The following is an 18478-nucleotide window of genomic DNA, read 5'->3' as shown; positions in this document are numbered from 1 at the left end:
TCTGAAGTTTTAGTAGGGTCGTGGGTGTATTACAGACGTTTGTCAGAGTTGGCGGCAGTGAGTAGTAAAAGTTCGAGAACGGGATAAATTTTGGTGGGGTCTGCCTAGCGCCGCAACTTGCATGTCCAGGGTCGTGCCTTCCAACATAGCTACAAGCAGCTGTCGCGCTTTCCACTCCAGCTACATCCACCCTCAAAATGGCCGACTCACATCCCCCTTCGCGTTCGAATACACCCACACTCGTGCCTCCAATGCGGCGGCCACTCGAAGGAGACAATGCGCCCGCTGTCTCGTCTCCGCTCAATCCCAATCCCGATGCGGCAGCGCGTGCCAGACCGAAAGCTCCCGCGCGCGAGCAGAGAGAGAAGCGCGAGACGATCAAGAAACGCGAAGCTTCAGCGTCGACGCGCCAGGCCACTCCGAGCGCAAAGTCTAGCAAGAAAGAGCGTCCCTCAGCCGACTCACCCATGCGATATTCCATCCCCGAGCCCAGACCGTCCGACTATGAAGCGCCAAAAGACAGCACGCTGGTGTCACATGAGCCGAACCCCATGTACGCGCCTGATGGCGTTACCGAGCTGAAGAAGCCACACGATATCGCCTGGAACAAGAAGGGCTACAAGTACACCCACTGCGTTGCCGACCCGCTCTTCCGTCACAAGCAATACTACAGACAGAGCGACTCTAGGCCGTATGGACCGCGGATGAGCCACGAAGACTGCGACAGATGGTTCCACTTCGACAACAGCGCGACGATTGTATCGCAGGAGAAGGGCTGGCGCATGGGACGCGGGAACGTAGTCGCGAGAGAGGGCAGGATATACTATGAGGTCAAGGTGCTAAGAGGCATACCCAAAGACGGCCCAAAGGATCCTATCGACCCTAAGACGGGAGAGACGAAACCGGGTCCCCACGTGAGAATGGGTTGGGCAAGGAGAGAAGCGCCGTTGGACGGACCCGTGGGCTTCGACGGCTACAGCTACGGCATCACCGACGCGCGCTTCGAGGCGCAACATCGATCGCGCGCCTCCAAGATCTTCAAGCCGCTCCCCAAGAACGCAAAGAGCAAGCACATGAAGGCCAGGCCCCCGCATGGCAAGCCAATGCCTGTTGAATATGTTATAGATCAGCATGTTCAGGAAGGCGATGTGATTGGGCTTGAGATTCAATTGCCTTCTCTCTCAATGCATCGCAAGGTCGTTGAAGGCATCTACAACCCGGCCGTCGATCTAGGAGATGGTTTCGACACCGTCAGCAACCAAGACCCATTCGACCGCCCCATCGACATCATCCGCGATCGCATACCCGTACCCTACAAAGGCAACTTCTACTTCGAACAGCTCGACTACCAAGTCACAAAGATGGTGGAGGCCTATCACGACCGCGGTCCGGTGCCCAAGATACACCCCTCGCCGAATCACGAAGACGTCAGCGTACGATCGCTACCACACTCGCATATCAAAGTCTACAAGAACGGTGAGGAGGTTGGCATCGCTTTCGAGAATCTGCTTGCCTTCCTTCCTCCAGCGAGTATACCATCAGTCGAAGCTATCAAAGCTGGCGCGCGAACAGGCTTCGACGATGGCATGGTAGGATATCTACCAGCTATTTCACTGTTCAATGGTGGTGTCGCCCAGGTCAATTTCGGTCCCGACTTCTGGTGTCCGCCCGAAGAGATGGTACAGCAGCGCGAAAGGGATACTCAGATGGTCGACGGTGATACAACCGAGCAGCAGATTCCAGATGGCCGTAAACTGCGGGCTATTGGCGAGCGATACAAGGAGCAGATTGCCGAGGACGTCGTCTGGGACATCATCGACGAGGTCGACTTCTTCTCCCAGGATGGAGGATGGGAGTACAAGGGCGAGGCTCCTCAGGACGTGGCAGGCAAGTCCACGCCTAGGGCGCGTGGCTTTGCAAACGCGGATGAGAATATTGGTGTTGAGGTGGCCAAGCGATACTAATGAGATGCAAAAGTCGTTCTGGTGTTCAGTGGATTGTAATCATAGCGAGGCGTATAGGTATACCCGTTATCAATGATTGATATGCATCTCTCGAGGTTTTTTCCTGGCGTCATTCCCGAATTGTCAACCACTCCTGTCTGCTCCGATGCGATCGCCACGTTTGCGCCTCGGTCCATTCGACAGATGACAGCCTTCTTCTACGGCACTTCGGCTTCTTGCTGCACGGAATTGCCGCCAACTCGGGTCCCGTATAGCTACAATTTGTTAAGAAATTCGCGCCCTACGCCCTACGCGGTCATACAAGCGTTCGCATCAATTCCGCCCAAAATTGTACTCTGCCAAAGAAGGCAATTAGCGCGGAATTAGCGACATCGGACATCTGCGTTGAAACTAGCGCAACGTGACCGTTGGCGCCAGCATTGAATATATACCCACGTATCGTAAGACACTTGTCCACACTTATAAAACATTGTCTGGAGAGGTAACTTGCCCTCCTCCTGCCTTCTTGCACACATTGCTTCTCATAACACTACCCCGCCATGGATTCTTCACAATTTCGTGAAGCGGCCAAAGGAGCCATTGACGAGAGTATGTGCTCTCAAAATAGTCTAACAGAAGTGCAAACTGACCTACTCTCAAGTCGCAACCTACTACGACACCCTCGAGGAACGCCCCGTGCTCCCTTCCGTTAAACCAGGCTACCTGCGCCCGCTACTCCCCGCCTCCACGCCCGAAGAAGGCGAAGCATGGGAGACGATCCAAGCAGACATCGACCGCGTCATCATGCCAGGCCTAACCCACTGGCAAAGCCCCAAATTTATGGCCTTCTTCCCGTGCAATTCATCCTTCGAAGCCATGATCGGCGACATGTACAGCGGAGCGTTCAACGCCGCAGCCTTCAACTGGATCTGCTCGCCCGCGATTACAGAGCTTGAAACCGTTGTTATGGACTGGATCGCCAAGCTCATCGCACTACCAAACGACTTTCTTAGTGACGGCGAGGGCGGAGGCATCATCCAAGGTACCGCCAGTGAAGTCGTACTTACTGCCCTTGTTGCCGCCCGCGAACGCCTCATCCGCCGTAAACTAGGCGATATGCCAGAAGGCGAAGAGAGAATGGACAAAGCAGCCGATATCCGGGGTAAGCTTGTTGCGCTAGGTTCCGAACACGCGCATTCGAGTACGCAGAAAGCGGCTGTTATCGCAGGAACCAGATACCGCAGTGTCCCCGCATCCAAGGAATCAAACTACAGCGTCACGGCATCTGCGTTGCGTAAAACCATCGAAGAGTGCCGTGCAAAGGGGCTGGAACCGTTTTACTTCACCGTCACGATTGGTAGCACGGGGACGTGCGCTACCGACGACTTGGAAGGTATCGCGGCGCTCGCAAAAGAGTTTCCTGACCTGTGGATTCATGTTGATGCCGCGTATGCGGGCTCTGCGCTCGTGTGTCCAGAGTATCAGCATTTGTGCAAGCCGATTGCGGCGTTTGACTCGTTCAACTTCAATCTGCACAAGTGGCTGTTGGTCAACTTTGATTGCTCGGCGTTTTTTGTGAAGAAGAGGAGGGATTTGATGGATACGTATAGTATTACGCCTAGTTACCTGCGCAACCCTCATTCCGAACAAGGCCTCGTTACGGATTACAGGGATTGGCAGATTCCGCTCGGTCGGAGGTTTAGGAGTTTGAAGGTTTGGTTTGTATTGAGGAGTTATGGGGTTAATGGTCTGAGACAGTTCATCAGGAAGCACATCAAATTAGGCGAGTACTTCCATGAGCTACTGCTGTCGAAGCCGGAGTTGTTTAGCGTAACTACCGAGCCGGCGTTTGGACTCGTCACTTTCCAGGTTAAGCCGAATATGGCTTCGGGTACAACGAAGGCGGCGAATCAAGCTGACCCGTCGCACGAGGCACTGCAGAACGATTTCCACACTGATGCTGAGGCGCAGTACAAGGAGATGGTCAACCAGAAGACGAAGGAGGTTTACGAGAAGATCAACAGCAAGGGCGATTTCTTCCTGACAAGCACGGTTGTGGGTGGACTGTATGTTATTAGGGTGGTCAGTGCGACGATTAAGAGTGAAGAGAAGTGGATGAAGCAGATGTTTGATGAGTTGGTGGAGGCTGCGGATGGCAAGGGCAACGACAAGGCAGCTTGAGTGTAGCTTGTGTTAGTCTTATGCTATCATTCCTCCTTCATGCCTTCCACATGCGATACAAAGTGTTGGGTTTTATAGAGATTGAAAGAACATGTACACAACGCAGCACCGTATCTACCATATGCATGCCACCAGGGGGTCTACATGAGCGCTTCGCTACCTAATCTGCGGCCTGGAAGTATCTTGTAGGTGCCAGGCCTATCCGGGTGTTCACGAACATGGCAGCGTTGATTCAACGTAGGAGGAAAAGAGGCTATGAAACCCCAGGGGGTCACAGCATCCATGGAGACCTCAGTGCGATGGGCAAGGGCGTCAGACGCTTAGAACGTGGGAAATAGAAATGGGAATGTAAAGTAGACAAACATGACATGGGGATCCAGATATCGTTGCATGAATGTGAAATGCTGTCATCAGTCCAACCGTAATATCCGCACTGCATTTCCACCAAGAACATCCTTCGCTTTCTTGTCATCCGTCGAAAAGGCTTTTGAGATAGCTCCATAGTTTGCGTTGACACTATGCCACTCCTTCGCGTCTTCTTCGAGCGGTGGGAAGAATGGGTGATCAGTGCCTGTTCGTGTCAGCTCTTCATCTCATAATTTCAAGCACAGATGCTTACCAAACAATAACCGATCAGACCCCGATGCATCGAGAGCTGCCTTGAGGCCCACTTCCGAGTAAATGACAGCATCCAGATAGATGTTTGTCTTCAAGATATCCCATACATCTCTCCTGTTCTGTGTCTTGCCATGCTTCTTCAGGTGGCCATCGTGCAAAATGCAAGACTCAATGCGACCTGCGAGGAACGGTAGTGTACCCCCAGAATGTGCCAATAGCACGCTGAGCTTTGTGAACCGGTCCCAAACGCCACTCAACAGCATCCTCGTCACCGCAATGGTCGTCTCCAAGGGGAAGCCGAGTGCTAATGGTAGGACGTGTCCGTATTCGCTCGCGCGGGGTCCGTAGACGGATGTGGGTAGACCGTAGTGTGGGTGGAGGAAGATGAGTTGTTGGTGCTTTTCCAGTGCTGCGTAGACGGGATCGAGATTCTCATCGTCGAGCCCTTGTCCAAGGCCTGAAGTTCCCATAATGACACCGCGCGCGTACTTGAGCGTGCTTAATCTTTCGATCTCGGCGGTTATGACTTCTGGCGATGCGGAGAGTGGGAGGGTGCCGAAGAAGTACAATCGGCCGGGATACTGTGAGCACTGGTCATTGACATCGTCGTTGATCTTCTTCGCAGCTTCGCCAGCTTCCTCTGCGGGAAGGAAGTCTAGCCAAGGGTTCGCTAACGAGATGACGGATTTGTCAATCTTGTGCAGGTCCATGAAGGCTATCTTTTCTTTGATCTCGTAGTATTCAGAGCCAATTGGGCGGCCGCGGGAGGTGGAGGGTGTCGAAGGGTCATCTTCTCCGGGAAGGATGATGAGACGTGCCGAGTCTGGTGCATCGGGGAATGTTCGAACGTATGGTACGGTGGTTCGTGAGCGTAGTAGCTCCATGTATTTGGGAGGGTAAACATGGGTGTGCACGTCGACGATCGTCATGCTGGCTGATGGGACGCGTTTTACGCGTCAACGTATGAGTGGAAGGTGCTGTGGTGGTGTATTGACACTTCAAACGCGTTACTGGGAGTAAAAGAGAAGCCAAAGAATTGACAGGCTATTCCGTCCGACAGACAAGACGTATCGTGGATGTTTTGACCCTGGTGGGGTAGCTCGAATTGCCCCACTACCGGGCGTCCAGCATCCCACCTTCCCCAAGCGGCAAGAAGCTATGGAACCGTTGACGGAGATGGCCGCGATGAATATGTGTCACTTTGATATGTCGAAATGTCTTGTTACGTACTGCATTCGGGACGAGTTTAGATGATCAGTGGAACTGCGGCCGATCAAGCCCATGTCCTCAAGAAGACGTTCGGCGGCTTGTCCCAGGTCTCGAACTCTGCATCCACCTCCCACGGAATATCTCCTGTACCCTCATCCTTGAACCCCAGTCTCCTATACACGGGTCTTCCCATAGTGCTTCCCTCTGTTGTGCACTCCAAGTTGCCCCTCTTCTTTGCCTCCTCAAGACCGACCTCCACCAGCTTGGCAGCAATGCCGCGACGCTGGTATGCTGGATCAACAGCACAGCAGTCCAATGTGAAGATAGCGGGCGGATTGCGGCCTGACTTCTCGACCTCTCGCATGTATGCGATACGTCGTTTCCATAGTGAGTTAAACATTTGCGTTGCAAACCGCCGTTTCTGGTCGTCGTAATCAGTGAGAGCTTCCTCCATGTCGCCGTAGAACGGGTCGCCATAACCTTCCACGAACGACAGCTGCTTCCAGATGGCAATTCCAGCAACTCGTCTTTCGCCCTGATTATCTGGATCAGGCACGGTGGCCTTGAGATAGAGGGCATTGGGTTGTCCGTCCTTGTTGGTGGTGATGGACTGCCATCTCTTCATCAGGATCTGAGCTTGCTTCGCCTGCCCTTCTTCCGTGTCCCAGCCGGGTGTCATCAGTCGCCATAGGGCATCTTTTGCTTGGTGACCGAAGGCTTCGGAAAGACAATGCTGCGCTTGCCTAAAGTCTCGTTCCGTCTCGCAAGGAGAAACAATGACGTCGTTAATCGCGGCCATATTGAAAGTAAGCGGAAGTAGTATGAGTGCTGATGTACTTTACGGGGAGTATGTCGGGGGAGACGGGGAATTTATGTATGAGGTTAGTAGAATCGAATGACTAAAGACCCATAAAACGCCATCGCCTACAAGTCTCGCGGACAACTCTGCTGATGCCTAGTTCTTGGCATAGCATCCCAATGTGGTATCGCATCCTGATGAAGAAGACGAGTGTCAGAGTTTCAAGGAAACAGCGTTATAACGCAAGTCCACTATAAGGCTTTATGAGGCTGGGTGCGTGAACGACATGGTGACAAGGCTGCAGGTAACATCTAGAGACAAGCTCGCGAGGAGATTTGAATGCAACTGTTGAGGCGAGCTCTCTGAGGATTCCTGAACGTTGACGCGTGTGCGTGGTGATGCAAAGGATGCAGAGAGGGTTGGGATGGGAGCGTGGATGGCAGGCGACGGCTAGCGTGGCGCAAATCAATTAGCAGGGATGACGCGCTCGCGCCTGCGACACGCTTTCGCGTTCTCCCTGGGCGCCTTCCATCTACACCACCAACAACAAACACACACCCACCAACCCTCCCTTATCACGCGCTTGGGTGTTGTATCTGTCCGTCACATCCTCAAGATGCCAGGAGCCGTCACAAGAGCGCCGGCGAAGCGCGCCCTCGCCGAAACATCCAGCACACGCACCAATGTGCAGCCGTCGCCCCACTCATCCAAGAAGCTGAAGCTCCAGAATGGCAATGACAAGAGTAGACCGCCCACCAAGACGGTCAATGGCTCCTTCAACTCGAGCCAGGTGGGCCCGAGCCAGTTCGAGGAGACGCTGGAGAAGATGACGCAGGACATGGAGACGCTGAAGAAGGACAACACAGAGAAGGATCAGCAATGGCGGCGGCCTGCCTTGCCCGAGGACTTCAATGAGATGACACAAAACCTTGTCTTCCAACAGATCGAGGCTGAAGAGGGCGTGTTAAATGGCGGAAAAACAACCGTCAAGCTCTTTGGTGTTACAGAGGTGAGAAGTGTGCACATGGCATATATCGACTTTGACTGACCGTATATCATAGACTGGCCACTCCGTCCTCATCCACGTCACTGGCTTCCAGCATTACTTCTACGTCGCCGCACCCCTCAACTTCCACAAAGAAGACTGCGAACCGTTCAAGGTCTTCCTCGAGAGCGAATGCCAGAAGAACTTCAACCAGCACTCAGCTGTCATCGCGTCGGTACAAATGTGTATGAGAGAGAACATCCTGCGCTTCCAGGGAAATCAGAAGAGCCCATACCTCAAGATTACAGTGACAGATCCGAAAATGATCAATCGCGTGCGGATGATGGTGCAAAAGGGCAATGCCAATTACAAGCGACTCTGGCCGGCCAGAGAGGACGGCATCCTCACATTCGACAACATCGCCTACGTACTGCGCTTTATGATCGACACCAAGGTCGCCGGTATGTGCTGGGTCGAAGTTCCAGCAGGCAAATACAGAATGATCAGCCCTCGCGACCGACACTCCAACTGCCAGATTGAGGCACAGCTACACTACAGCGATTTGATCGCCCACCAATCCGAAGGCGAATGGGCCAAACTCGCCCCCCTTCGCATCCTCTCCTTCGATATCGAGTGCGCTGGCCGCAAAGGTGTCTTCCCAGAGGCGAACGTCGACCCCGTCATCCAGATCGCAAACGTCGTTACAAGATATGGAGAGCCGAAACCGTTTGTCAGAAACGTCTTCTGTCTAGATACAGTCAGCCCCATCGTTGCGACACAGGTCTTGTCATTCCAAGATGAGGGCGAGATGCTGATGAAGTGGCGAGACTTCGTAGAAGAGGTCGACCCAGACGTCATCATCGGCTACAACATCAACAACTTCGACTTTCCGTATTTGCTCGATCGCGCAAAACATCTCAAGTTGCAGAAGTTCCCGTATTGGTCTCGTCTGAAGACAGTACAGTCTAAGGTAGAGAGCTCGAATTTCTCGAGTAAACAACTAGGAAACCGAGACACAAAGACTACCAACACCAACGGTCGTCTCCAGCTTGACCTATTACAGCTCATTCAGCGAGACCACCAACTGCGCAGTTACACGCTCAACTCGGTGTGCGCTCACTTCTTGAAAGAACAGAAGGAGGATGTACACCACAGTATGATCACAGAGCTGTTCAACGGCGACTCCAACTCCCGGCGACGATTGGCTGTATACTGTTTGAAGGATGCCTATCTACCGCAGCGATTGCTCGACAAGCTCATGTGTCTGGTCAACTACACGGAAATGGCTAGGGTTACAGGTGTGCCTTTCAATTACCTTCTGGCCCGTGGACAACAAGTTCGCTTCATTAGCCAGCTCTTCCGTAAAGCCCTCGACCATCAACTCATCGTTCCGGACCTTCCGAACCAAGGCGACAGCAGTGACCAGTACGAAGGTGCGACCGTTATTGAACCCAAGCGCGGCTACTACAAGGAACCTGTCGCGACCCTCGATTTCGCATCGCTATACCCCAGTATCATGCAGGCCCACAACCTGTGCTATACGACCTGGCTCGACAAGCAGACGGTAGAGAAACTCAAGATGAAGAAAGACGAAGACTACATTGTCACTCCAAACGGTGACATGTTCTGCACAGCGAAAACTCGGAAGGGACTCTTGACCGAGATCCTGGAGGAATTGCTGGGTGCGCGTAAGAGGGCGAAGAAGGAGTTGGCGATCGAGACCGATCCTTTCAAGAAGGCTGTGCTCAACGGTCGTCAATTAGCCTTGAAGGTCAGCGCCAACTCGGTTTACGGTCTGACAGGTGCCACCAACGGAAAGCTACCGTGTCTTGCCATCGCCAGTAGTACAACAAGTTTCGGTCGACAAATGATTGAAAGGACCAAGGCAGAAGTCGAGGCAAAGTACAACATCGCGAACGGATACACACACGACGCAGAGGTCATCTATGGTGACACAGATTCCGTCATGGTGAAGTTTGGTACGTCCGAACTAGCGGAGGCGATGAAGCTGGGTGAGGAAGCTGCGGACTACGTCTCTTCGAAGTTCGTCAAGCCAATCAAGCTGGAGTTCGAAAAGGTCTACTTCCCCTACCTGCTCATCAACAAGAAGCGTTACGCTGGTCTCTACTGGACGAATCCGCACAAGTGGGACAAGATGGACACGAAGGGTATTGAGACGGTCCGCCGTGATAATTGCCGCCTCGTCCAGACTGTCATCGAAACTTCGTTGCGCATGCTCCTGATCGACCAGGACCCAGAAGGTGCCCAAGAGTAAGTCATTCCGCCATCTTCGCACTTTCGTCTACTAACATTGGATAGATTCGTCAAGGAGACCATTGCGGATCTGTTGCAGAACAAAGTGGACATGTCTAACCTTGTCATCACCAAAGCCCTTACCAAGCAAGAGAACAAGGACGGAACAGGTGGTTACGCCAACAAACAAGCACACGTTGAGCTTGCCGAACGCATGAAGAAGCGCGACGCCGGTTCAGCGCCCGCACTGGGTGATCGTGTCGCCTACGTTATGATCAGAGCCGCCACCGGTGCGAAAAACTTCGAGAAGTCTGAGGATCCCCTCTTTGTCCTCGAAAACAACTTGCCCATCGACACGCGTTACTACTTGGACAACCAACTGGCGAAGCCACTGGGCAGAATCTTCGAGCCTATCCTAGGTGAGAAGAAGGCTGCCTCATTACTCACGGGTGATCACACACGTTCCATTACCGTCGCAGCACCCACCATGGGTGGTTTGATGAAATTCGCCAAGAAAACATCAACATGCATGGGATGCAAGAAGCCACTTACCGCTGCGCATGAGAAGGACGGTGCCGTTTGTGAGAACTGCCGGCCTCGTATCGCCGAGCTCTACACAAAGACGCTAGGCAAAGTCAGTGAGCTCGAGGTTCGCTTCTCACGTCTTTGGACCCAATGCCAGCGATGCCAGGGCAGTGTTCACTGCGAAGTCATCTGCGCATCCAAGGATTGCCCCATCTTCTACATGCGCATGAAGGCGAGGAAGGATGTTGAAGACGCAGGCAAAGAGCTTGTGCGTTTCGACAAGGATGCGGCGCTGTGGTAATCGGTTGGCATCATACGAATAGCATGTAATAAGTGTGCGGTGTTTTGGCGTTTCGATGGCATGGATATCCGTCTGTACAAATATGGGGGCTCACTAAGCATGTTTAAGATACGTAGCGATATCTGCATTCTCAATGAATATTGTTGCAATCACTTGTTGAATTTTCTACGTCTTGCGGATGTTCCAGTGAAAACGCTGAAGCGCATTCAACCTTCCTCGATGCTTCTTCCTTTCCCATGGGCTGACTCTTGTCCGCAACACCCCACTCCTCGTCTAGTGTTCCTTTTGTGTCGCGAGAACACTGTGGCGATTCCCTGAAACTGATACAACAAACGCATCAGCGCCACATACCATCGAAGCCCCTCGCTCCTCCACTACCGAAACCCTCCTGTCCACGCGCTTGCCCCTCGTCCAGATCATGCTTCTCGCCGCTCTCCAGACCAGCAACAAACATCTGAAAACTCCAGAGCAAGGTTTGGAATGACATAACCTCCTTCTGCTGCTCTAACAGCTTCGCAATGGCCTCCTGCATCTCTATGAAAGTAGTCCCAGTTGCTGCTGCGTATTGTGTCTCGAATGCCGTGTAGGCTGCGATGTAGGCATTGTTTTGTGCGATGTAGAGGTCTGTGAGCATGGTTTGGTGGGCGCGGAGGGTGGTGAGGAGGGTGGAGGTGGGTCTGGCTTCTGGAAGTAAGGGTGGCGAGGGTGTGACTGGGTCGAGAGATGTAAGAGCGGGTGTGTTGTCATGAAGATTGGACATGGTTGCGGCTACCGTTGGGGGTTTATGCTCGCTTGGAAGTTGGGTTAAGGCTTGAGGAGGCGGTGTTGGAGGCTCTTGAAGTTATGAATGTGATTGAGCTTGAGTAAAGGTCGTGCGTCAACATAGTTTGGGTAGTGAAAGGGTGGGAAATGCAGGATTCTTTTCATCGTGTGGCCAAAAGAAGTCAGGCAGCCATGTTTATTCTCTGAAACATCGCCATAGAAACGCATGATCTGCTAGATAGCCTAAGACATAACCTTGGTGGACACTGATACTCGCGAACACCTAAAGCTCGTTTTCGGTTTTTCCGGTAGATACACCGAAGTCCTTTCGTCTTCCTCAATGTCATTGTTCCAGGTTGGAGCGACGGTTGTCCTGCTCCAATGTAGTAGTGACCATGATGTGCTTGTTGTCCGCCGCGAGTGCTTCTTGGCTACTTCGTGTGTCATCCCAGTATATGTCGCGCTTACCACCCCTCTTTCTGCTAGTTGTAACAGTAACAGCACTCATCTTGATGGCGTCTGGATGGTTTGGGTCTGCTCCGGATCGGCTCGGATTTTGTCGAATGTAGCCATGGGTATCGTAGGAGACGTGAGGCGTGTGGGCACTGCGGTAGAAGATAGCGAAAGCGGGGGCGCAGCCGATGCAAACAGCTATAGACGACTCGATTACGGTCCAAAGGGAGAGCCAAGTTGGACTCGGTGACACTCCGTGGCCAGCCTTTGTACTGATTTGCACAACGCGCAGGGTAGCAAAGGTTATAATGACGAAGCCTGATGCGAACAGTGAGATGATGGCGATCTTCTGTGGGCGTGCCATCTGTAGATTCCAGACTAGTCGTATCGGTAGGAACATGACTAAAGTTGTTAACACTGATCCTTTCTGGAGAAGATCTACCACTTACTCATGAAGTCTGACAAGATATCAACAGCATAGGTCATATAAAGACTTGCAAATTGACCACGGAGAGCTCGAGGGCCCGTACACTGGCCTTTGTTCATCATGTCGCTGAAGTTGGGGCAAGAGGTAAAATAAGAGATGATACAGCCGATCAATGACTAAATGTCGAATTTTAGCAGGAGCATAACGCTTACGACGAAATGCACTTACAACGATGCAAAATACGAGGACGGCCCACCAGAGTCTCTTGTACACCCTAGGGAGGCCTTCTAGCAACTTCTTGTAAAGTGCTAGTAGGGAAAACTTGACCGACCAAAGTGTAAGCCAGAACCCGTTCGTTGTTACATACAGTAGCCGGAAGTAGAAGATGAGGTCAGCTTCGAACGTTGGCCAGGGCTTCATCGCCTTCATTTTGACTTTGCCAACGGCGAAGACCGTCGGAACCATAAAGAGGTAGCAGATCGATATGGTAAGAAAGAAAGCGTAAGCCAAGTATAGCAGATAGTCTTGCAATTCCATGGCTTTTCGCTTCCACACCTGTATGCCGATACGCGCAAGAACGAGAGCTGAAGGGAGCGCAATCATGGCGTAGGTGATGTGGAAGAACTGAGCCTCGGAGATAATCTCCTTGTACGCAACGACTGTGGAAGACATGGCTACCTCTCTTGCTCAAAGACGAATAAGAGAGATAAAAATTGAATGAGAATAGAGATGACGGCGGTCCATGCAGTCGAGGGAAGTGAGATGAATAAGACCACAGGTCCCAGCACAAATTGCGCATGTTCCTTCAGACTACACTCCATATTTTTAACAGTCCGAAATATTCATATTCCTGCGCCTAAGCGATTGCCAACTTCGTGTAGGACTGTTGGAGCAGGTTTCGATGCGAAGTGGCACAGCAACTCATCCATGGTGCATGAAATGTCCCGAGCTGCTGGACACGGCTCGGTGTGGTGTGTAGTTTAGAGGCATCCCTTTGGTCAATCGAACCATGACTTGGGATCGGTTAAATGGCTCGTCTGGGTTCATGATCCTACGTTGGCGATGGCCAGGCCATGTAGATTGCACGGGAAGTTCGATTGTCTTGTCCGTACGTAGAGACGTAGTGTTCATGCAGACCACGCGCTGGACTGTGCCGAGATGGGCGAATTTTTCTATGCCAAAGCCTTGTGGAAAAGTATGATGCAAAGAACGAGGTGGTGTACATGGCCAGACTCGCGGTCTGTGTTGCCCCTTGCATTCGCACATGCCGAAGTGGCGTAGCTTGGAAGGCACGGAATTTTGGCGGATGTGGACACGGAAGCCGAGCCGTCCAGGCTAGTCCCGTGGCAGCGCCTTGCCGTGCCTGCCGAGGCGAGGCGGCTTGAGGGGCAACGAGCGGCGTTAGCGTAAGCATCTTAGCCTCACAAACCCAGCCTTGAACCTCCACGACACCAGTCACTTTTCATCTCCAGTTACCGCCACGCGTGGTATGATAGCACTTGCAGGTATATACATGTTTCAAATCGCAATTGAGAATACTTGACATGGTTAATCTGAGTAGGAGCAGTTACATCTCCCTGCAAAAGAGCGCAATTTGCGTAGGATGCTGCCGTTGGGCGGCGCGGTCGTGCAGGGTCGCCGGACGAGGATTCACATCCATGCAAGTACAGCAGAGTGGTGTTCTACGACCTCGGCAATGCGCTTCTTTGGCAATTCTGAACGCCACTCATTCTTGAGTAGAGTTGCAATGAACAGAATCTCCACCCTCTCAGATTTTCCAGTATGTCGATGTCGAGAAGGATAGCGATAGAGTTCTACGTTGCCTACTTGTGAGTGTGTAAGCGAACGATCTTTCAGACCTTCCCTGCAAGATGTTATTTACTCTAATCTCCGGGAGAGATCCAGACGCACGATTAGAACCGGACAGGCAGGTGAGAGTATTGGGTGAATCCTACATGATTTACGTCGCATGCCAGCTTAGCCTTTCTGAGATTAAACGTAACCAGAAGAGTAGTACTGTCAGCATGGCTGTAGGAGATTTGGTCACAGCATCCGCGGAGCCCTCAAGTCCGCGTACCGCCGAGATATTGTATGCGAGCCGTCAGAAATAAAAGGATGGGGTTCCCTATCACTGGGTCACTGCCAACCTCGTTGTGGACTCTCCCCTGCAAACGCACGGCAATCTCCGTAACTTCCTGCACGTTGGTCCTTTTTGTTCCACGCGCGCAGTTCTTTTTGTCCAACGCTCCGATCCCCATACCCTGTGCTTCAATTCGGAAGGATGAGATACGCAGTCTCATTTGCCGCCTTGGTGGCAGGCGCTGTGTCACAGGCTACTTTCGAGCCTGCAGACTTCAACGTGACTGAGGCACTTCTCGATAACGGTGTCAATGTCTCGGCTATCCCCGAGCTTGCGCCATTGGCAGAGAGATCACTGCTGAGTGGTTGCTCCATAGCCGTAAGTACTCGTCTATACGATCTTAGTTCAAAGCTGACGAATCGCCAGTGCAACTCTTTAAAGTTGATCTTTGGTGACGACCAAGTTGAAACACGCTCGGAATCTGCCTACAGTGCGTTCGTTGGGGCCTACTGGTCTGCTCAACAAAGACAGCTTTCACCACAGTGCGTCTTCAAGCCCAAGAAAGCTCTGGACATCTCAACCTCTATCCTCCTTGCCCGTCTTACGCAATGTCCCTTCGCAGCCAAGAGCGGAGGTCACTCAGCTGTAGCGGGTGGCTCGAACATCGAGGGTGGTATCACTATAAGCTTCGAAAACATGAGCAAGACAACGGTATCTTCTGACAAGAAGAGTGTCTCATTTGAGCCTGGCCAGACATGGTACGATGTATACACAGCCCTAGAGAAGGACAACGTTACAATCATCGGTGGCAGAGTGAGCAGAATCGACACCTATCGATAAGGCATGTCACTAATTGCAATCAGGTCTCTAGTGTTGGTGTGGGTGGACTGACTCTTGGTGGAGGTAAGCGCCGAAATGCCTCCGACTACCAATCAACTTGCACTGACACTCAAACTCAGGCATCTCTTACTTCTCCAGCGAGTATGGTTTAGCATGCGACAACGTTCTTGCGTACGAGCTGGTCACTGCATCTGGACTGATCATCAATGTGAGCGAGAAATCGTTCCCAGATCTTTACTGGGCTCTACGAGGTGGCGGCAACAACTTCGGTCTCGTCACGAAGTTCACAGTGAACGCTATTCCCCGAGCACCGACAATGTGGGGCGGGATGCGAACGCATCTCCCGACCAATTTCACTGCTCTTACGAAGGCATACTACAACCTCGGTATGAATGCAAACAAGGACGGAAAGGCTCACCAGATCTTATCGTTTGGCTGGGGCAGACCTAACCTTGGTCCTGTCGCTCAGCTTGAGCTGGAATACTCAGACCCCATTGCCGATGCTCCAATTCTCGCCGAGTACAACAGTATCAAAGGAGCAATTGCAGATGGAACGGGAGTCAAGAGTCTCTCCACTCTTACTTCGATTCTAGCTGGCCCCGCTACTGGAAACGGCCTTCGACAGGGCTTTTGGACCTGGACTACCACGCTCGATCTGGAGATGGCAAACACCGCCAGGGACATCTTCTTTGAGGAACTCCCGAGCATCATGGACGCGGCAGCCATTATCCCAGCTCTTTCACTCCAGGTGATCACGGAACCTATCATCGAGCAGAGTGCTAAGAGAGGAGGCAACCCGCTGGGTCTCGACCCCAAGGAAGGACCATTGATGCTGGCTCTAGTATCTCTGAAATGGTCCGACCCTGCGGATGACGAGAGGCTCAACACATTCGCCAGAACAGTCCAGGATCGCTCTTCGGCTGCCGCAAAGGCTGCAGGGAAGATGAACGACTACCTCTACATGAACTACGCCAGTCCATACCAGAACGTCGTCGCTGGGTATGGCGCAGCAAATCAAGCTAAGCTGAAGACCATCTCAAAGAAGTACGATCCAACTGGTGTGTTTGAGACGCTCCAACCCGGCTATTTCAAGCTTGACGGCACGCCATCGGGTGAGTTCTAGGGGGCCAGCCCTCTATACTTCGCGGATAGCAGTGATAGATAAGTAACTCATATCGTTAGCCTTATCTGACCTTCATTTGGACCCTTTCCACTTTGATGATTCTTTCCAAACCAACTCCTCCTTGCCTGTTTCCTGTCTCTCATGTTGAGGAAGTCACTGCGTCGTCCGTTGGTTGTTCGAGTAGCCAAGAGAAGGTACTTGAAGATAACGTCATCGTCGGAGGTGGTTTGATGCTGAGTGGTAGTTGCTGAATTGGCAAGAAGGTCGATAGGATAAGGTGAAAGTGGTTTCACGTGATATCTTTTCAATCAACATATCAGCTGTCTGCGCTATGCTAGGGCTATACTTTCGATACTGTACGTCTTTCAATGTCTTGTACTAAGAAATCGAAGCAGTTTTGGCGCCATTGCAACATCAGATGGTCTTCAGAAGCGGTGTGCGGCCGCTCAGTGAGCGCCCGCAAACGCACAAGGACGCGAAACTTTGCTGGACCCTTTTTCTTTTCGCGACGATATCCCACACCTTCTCAAGTCAATATTGCCAGCACGAACAAACTCGACATCATAAAGTTTTTCGCTCGCCCGTTACCTGCGTCCTTCCAATCGCATCCGTACCACCGCCGCCGTCCGATCAGTCAGTACATCAACAAGCCACCTCCGAAGCTGTCACCGCCAATTCCTGCTCCCCAAGACAACATGGCACCTCGTCCGCGCCTGCCTTCGCGCGATCCCCTCCTCCAAGACGAGAGCGACAGGCTCGTCTACGCGAGCAAGCGCGCCGTGGACAGACAGAACTCCGAGATCTTCAAGCTGGATGACCAGTACGAAGAGCTTCTTGATCAGGCCGAGAATTCTCGACATGAGCAAGAGAAGCTCATCGAAGCCTACCATGGCGCCGACAGCAAAGTGACCAGACTGGATGGTCAGAACAAGAGGCTGAGGACGCAGCTCGAGCTCGTGGGGGTGGAGAACGACGAGCTGAAAGCTCACAACAGCGATCTCGTCCGGCGTCTGGCGGAGAGCGAGCGAGAGAACGCTCGTCTCAAGTCTGCTGAGAAAGACAAGAAGCGCAAGCGCGAGGACTTGCCGTCGCCGTTTGAGGAGGGTCCAGATGCGGACGAGAGCGCATCCAAGACAGAAAAGAGTTCTCAGGCCAAGGTCCATGGGGACTTGGTCCTTGGCAGGCCGAAGCCACAAGAGATGGCTGCGGCAGTACAGGAGGAGAAGCGGGCTCACAAGAGACCCAGGCGACGACGTCACCGCGATGACACAACGTATGTCAACACATATCATATTGTCGTCTTCAACTAACATTCGTGATAGCAGGTCTACTGTCAAGGCTGCTGTCGAGGTGGAGGCGGATGTGGTGGAGAAGATGAATGCGTAGATACGGGAGACGCTCGAGGAGGGTGGTAGGATACTGCGTGGTGTATACGTGGATGTGTAGGATAGATAGATAGTCGTGTCAATAGTACTGAGTACCTCCCCACCGCTACATAGTATCTTGAATCCTGCGGTGTTGCAGCCATGTGGACCCCAAACTTGTGCTAATACCTCACTCTTTGAACGAAAACTCTTCCTCAATTCCATGCAACAAGGCCTGGAGATCAATGAAAAGAAAGTGTTGGGCGCGAGACACCCGGTTCACCAGATTCACACCAAAGGTTGCGACCTGACACTCGCACGATTACGACCATGAGGCAACTAGAGCCTCGAATGGCCGACCTCGCGTGTTACTCACGGGCAGCCGGAGCTGCGAGCGTGATGGGAATCCCATGCAGATGCGAGTATCATCCCATAGAATGGGTATGTACTCTGAGCGAACGATACCCACCGAGGTAGGTATGTTCAACGAACGAGAGTCAAGGACAAGAGAAGATGCAGTGCTTGCAAGCGCCGCTCCAATAACAGACCCCAGGGCTACTGGACTGTTCTGTTATAATCTCAACTTGTGAGCTTGCTGGTTGAAGTTCTTGCTGG

At 52.4% G+C, this 18478-nt stretch overlaps 9 protein-coding genes across 9 annotated transcripts; 5 read left to right on the top strand and 4 right to left on the bottom strand.

Moving 5' to 3' along the window:
- Positions 1-197: 197 nt before the first annotated feature.
- J4E84_004407 (uncharacterized protein) lies at positions 198-1964 on the top strand (the record flags this gene model as incomplete). The annotated part of the gene is made up of 1 exon (XM_049387012.1): positions 198-1964. The coding sequence occupies one exon, from the start codon at positions 198-200 to the stop codon at positions 1962-1964; it is 1767 nt and encodes a 588-aa protein (XP_049245782.1).
- A 539-nt stretch (positions 1965-2503) lies between these two features.
- On the top strand, positions 2504-4124 carry J4E84_004406 (uncharacterized protein; the record flags this gene model as incomplete). Its single annotated transcript, XM_049387011.1, has 2 exons — positions 2504-2552; positions 2605-4124. The coding sequence occupies 2 exons, from the start codon at positions 2504-2506 to the stop codon at positions 4122-4124; spliced, it is 1569 nt and encodes a 522-aa protein (XP_049245781.1).
- Positions 4125-4534: 410 nt separating this feature from the next.
- On the bottom strand, positions 4535-5671 carry J4E84_004405 (uncharacterized protein; the record flags this gene model as incomplete). The annotated part of the gene is made up of 2 exons (XM_049387010.1): positions 4535-4695; positions 4744-5671. The coding sequence occupies 2 exons, from the start codon at positions 5669-5671 to the stop codon at positions 4535-4537; spliced, it is 1089 nt and encodes a 362-aa protein (XP_049245780.1).
- A 344-nt stretch (positions 5672-6015) lies between these two features.
- Positions 6016-6750, bottom strand: J4E84_004404 (uncharacterized protein; the record flags this gene model as incomplete). The annotated part of the gene is made up of 1 exon (XM_049387009.1): positions 6016-6750. One exon carries the CDS (start codon positions 6748-6750, stop codon positions 6016-6018), a length of 735 nt encoding a protein of 244 aa, XP_049245779.1.
- A 616-nt stretch (positions 6751-7366) lies between these two features.
- Positions 7367-10814, top strand: POL3 (DNA-directed DNA polymerase delta; the record flags this gene model as incomplete). Its single annotated transcript, XM_049387008.1, has 3 exons — positions 7367-7759; positions 7812-10006; positions 10055-10814. 3 exons carry the CDS (start codon positions 7367-7369, stop codon positions 10812-10814), a joined length of 3348 nt encoding a protein of 1115 aa, XP_049245778.1.
- A 337-nt stretch (positions 10815-11151) lies between these two features.
- J4E84_004402 (uncharacterized protein) lies at positions 11152-11574 on the bottom strand (the record flags this gene model as incomplete). Its single annotated transcript, XM_049387007.1, has 1 exon — positions 11152-11574. The coding sequence occupies one exon, from the start codon at positions 11572-11574 to the stop codon at positions 11152-11154; it is 423 nt and encodes a 140-aa protein (XP_049245777.1).
- A 345-nt stretch (positions 11575-11919) lies between these two features.
- On the bottom strand, positions 11920-13128 carry J4E84_004401 (uncharacterized protein; the record flags this gene model as incomplete). Its single annotated transcript, XM_049387006.1, has 2 exons — positions 11920-12393; positions 12685-13128. 2 exons carry the CDS (start codon positions 13126-13128, stop codon positions 11920-11922), a joined length of 918 nt encoding a protein of 305 aa, XP_049245776.1.
- A 1609-nt stretch (positions 13129-14737) lies between these two features.
- J4E84_004400 (uncharacterized protein) lies at positions 14738-16499 on the top strand (the record flags this gene model as incomplete). The annotated part of the gene is made up of 4 exons (XM_049387005.1): positions 14738-14914; positions 14963-15349; positions 15400-15439; positions 15496-16499. The coding sequence occupies 4 exons, from the start codon at positions 14738-14740 to the stop codon at positions 16497-16499; spliced, it is 1608 nt and encodes a 535-aa protein (XP_049245775.1).
- Positions 16500-17194: 695 nt separating this feature from the next.
- J4E84_004399 (uncharacterized protein) lies at positions 17195-17885 on the top strand (the record flags this gene model as incomplete). The annotated part of the gene is made up of 2 exons (XM_049387004.1): positions 17195-17772; positions 17822-17885. 2 exons carry the CDS (start codon positions 17195-17197, stop codon positions 17883-17885), a joined length of 642 nt encoding a protein of 213 aa, XP_049245774.1.
- Positions 17886-18478: the final 593 nt, after the last annotated feature.

This window comes from Alternaria hordeiaustralica (assembly GCF_023758085.1).
Source record: "Alternaria hordeiaustralica strain BMP 2776 chromosome Unknown scaffold_6, whole genome shotgun sequence".
Lineage (NCBI taxonomy): Eukaryota > Fungi > Ascomycota > Dothideomycetes > Pleosporales > Pleosporaceae > Alternaria > Alternaria hordeiaustralica.
The sequence above is the reverse complement of the archived record's forward strand: the minus strand, read 5'-3'. Positions and strand labels throughout refer to the sequence as shown.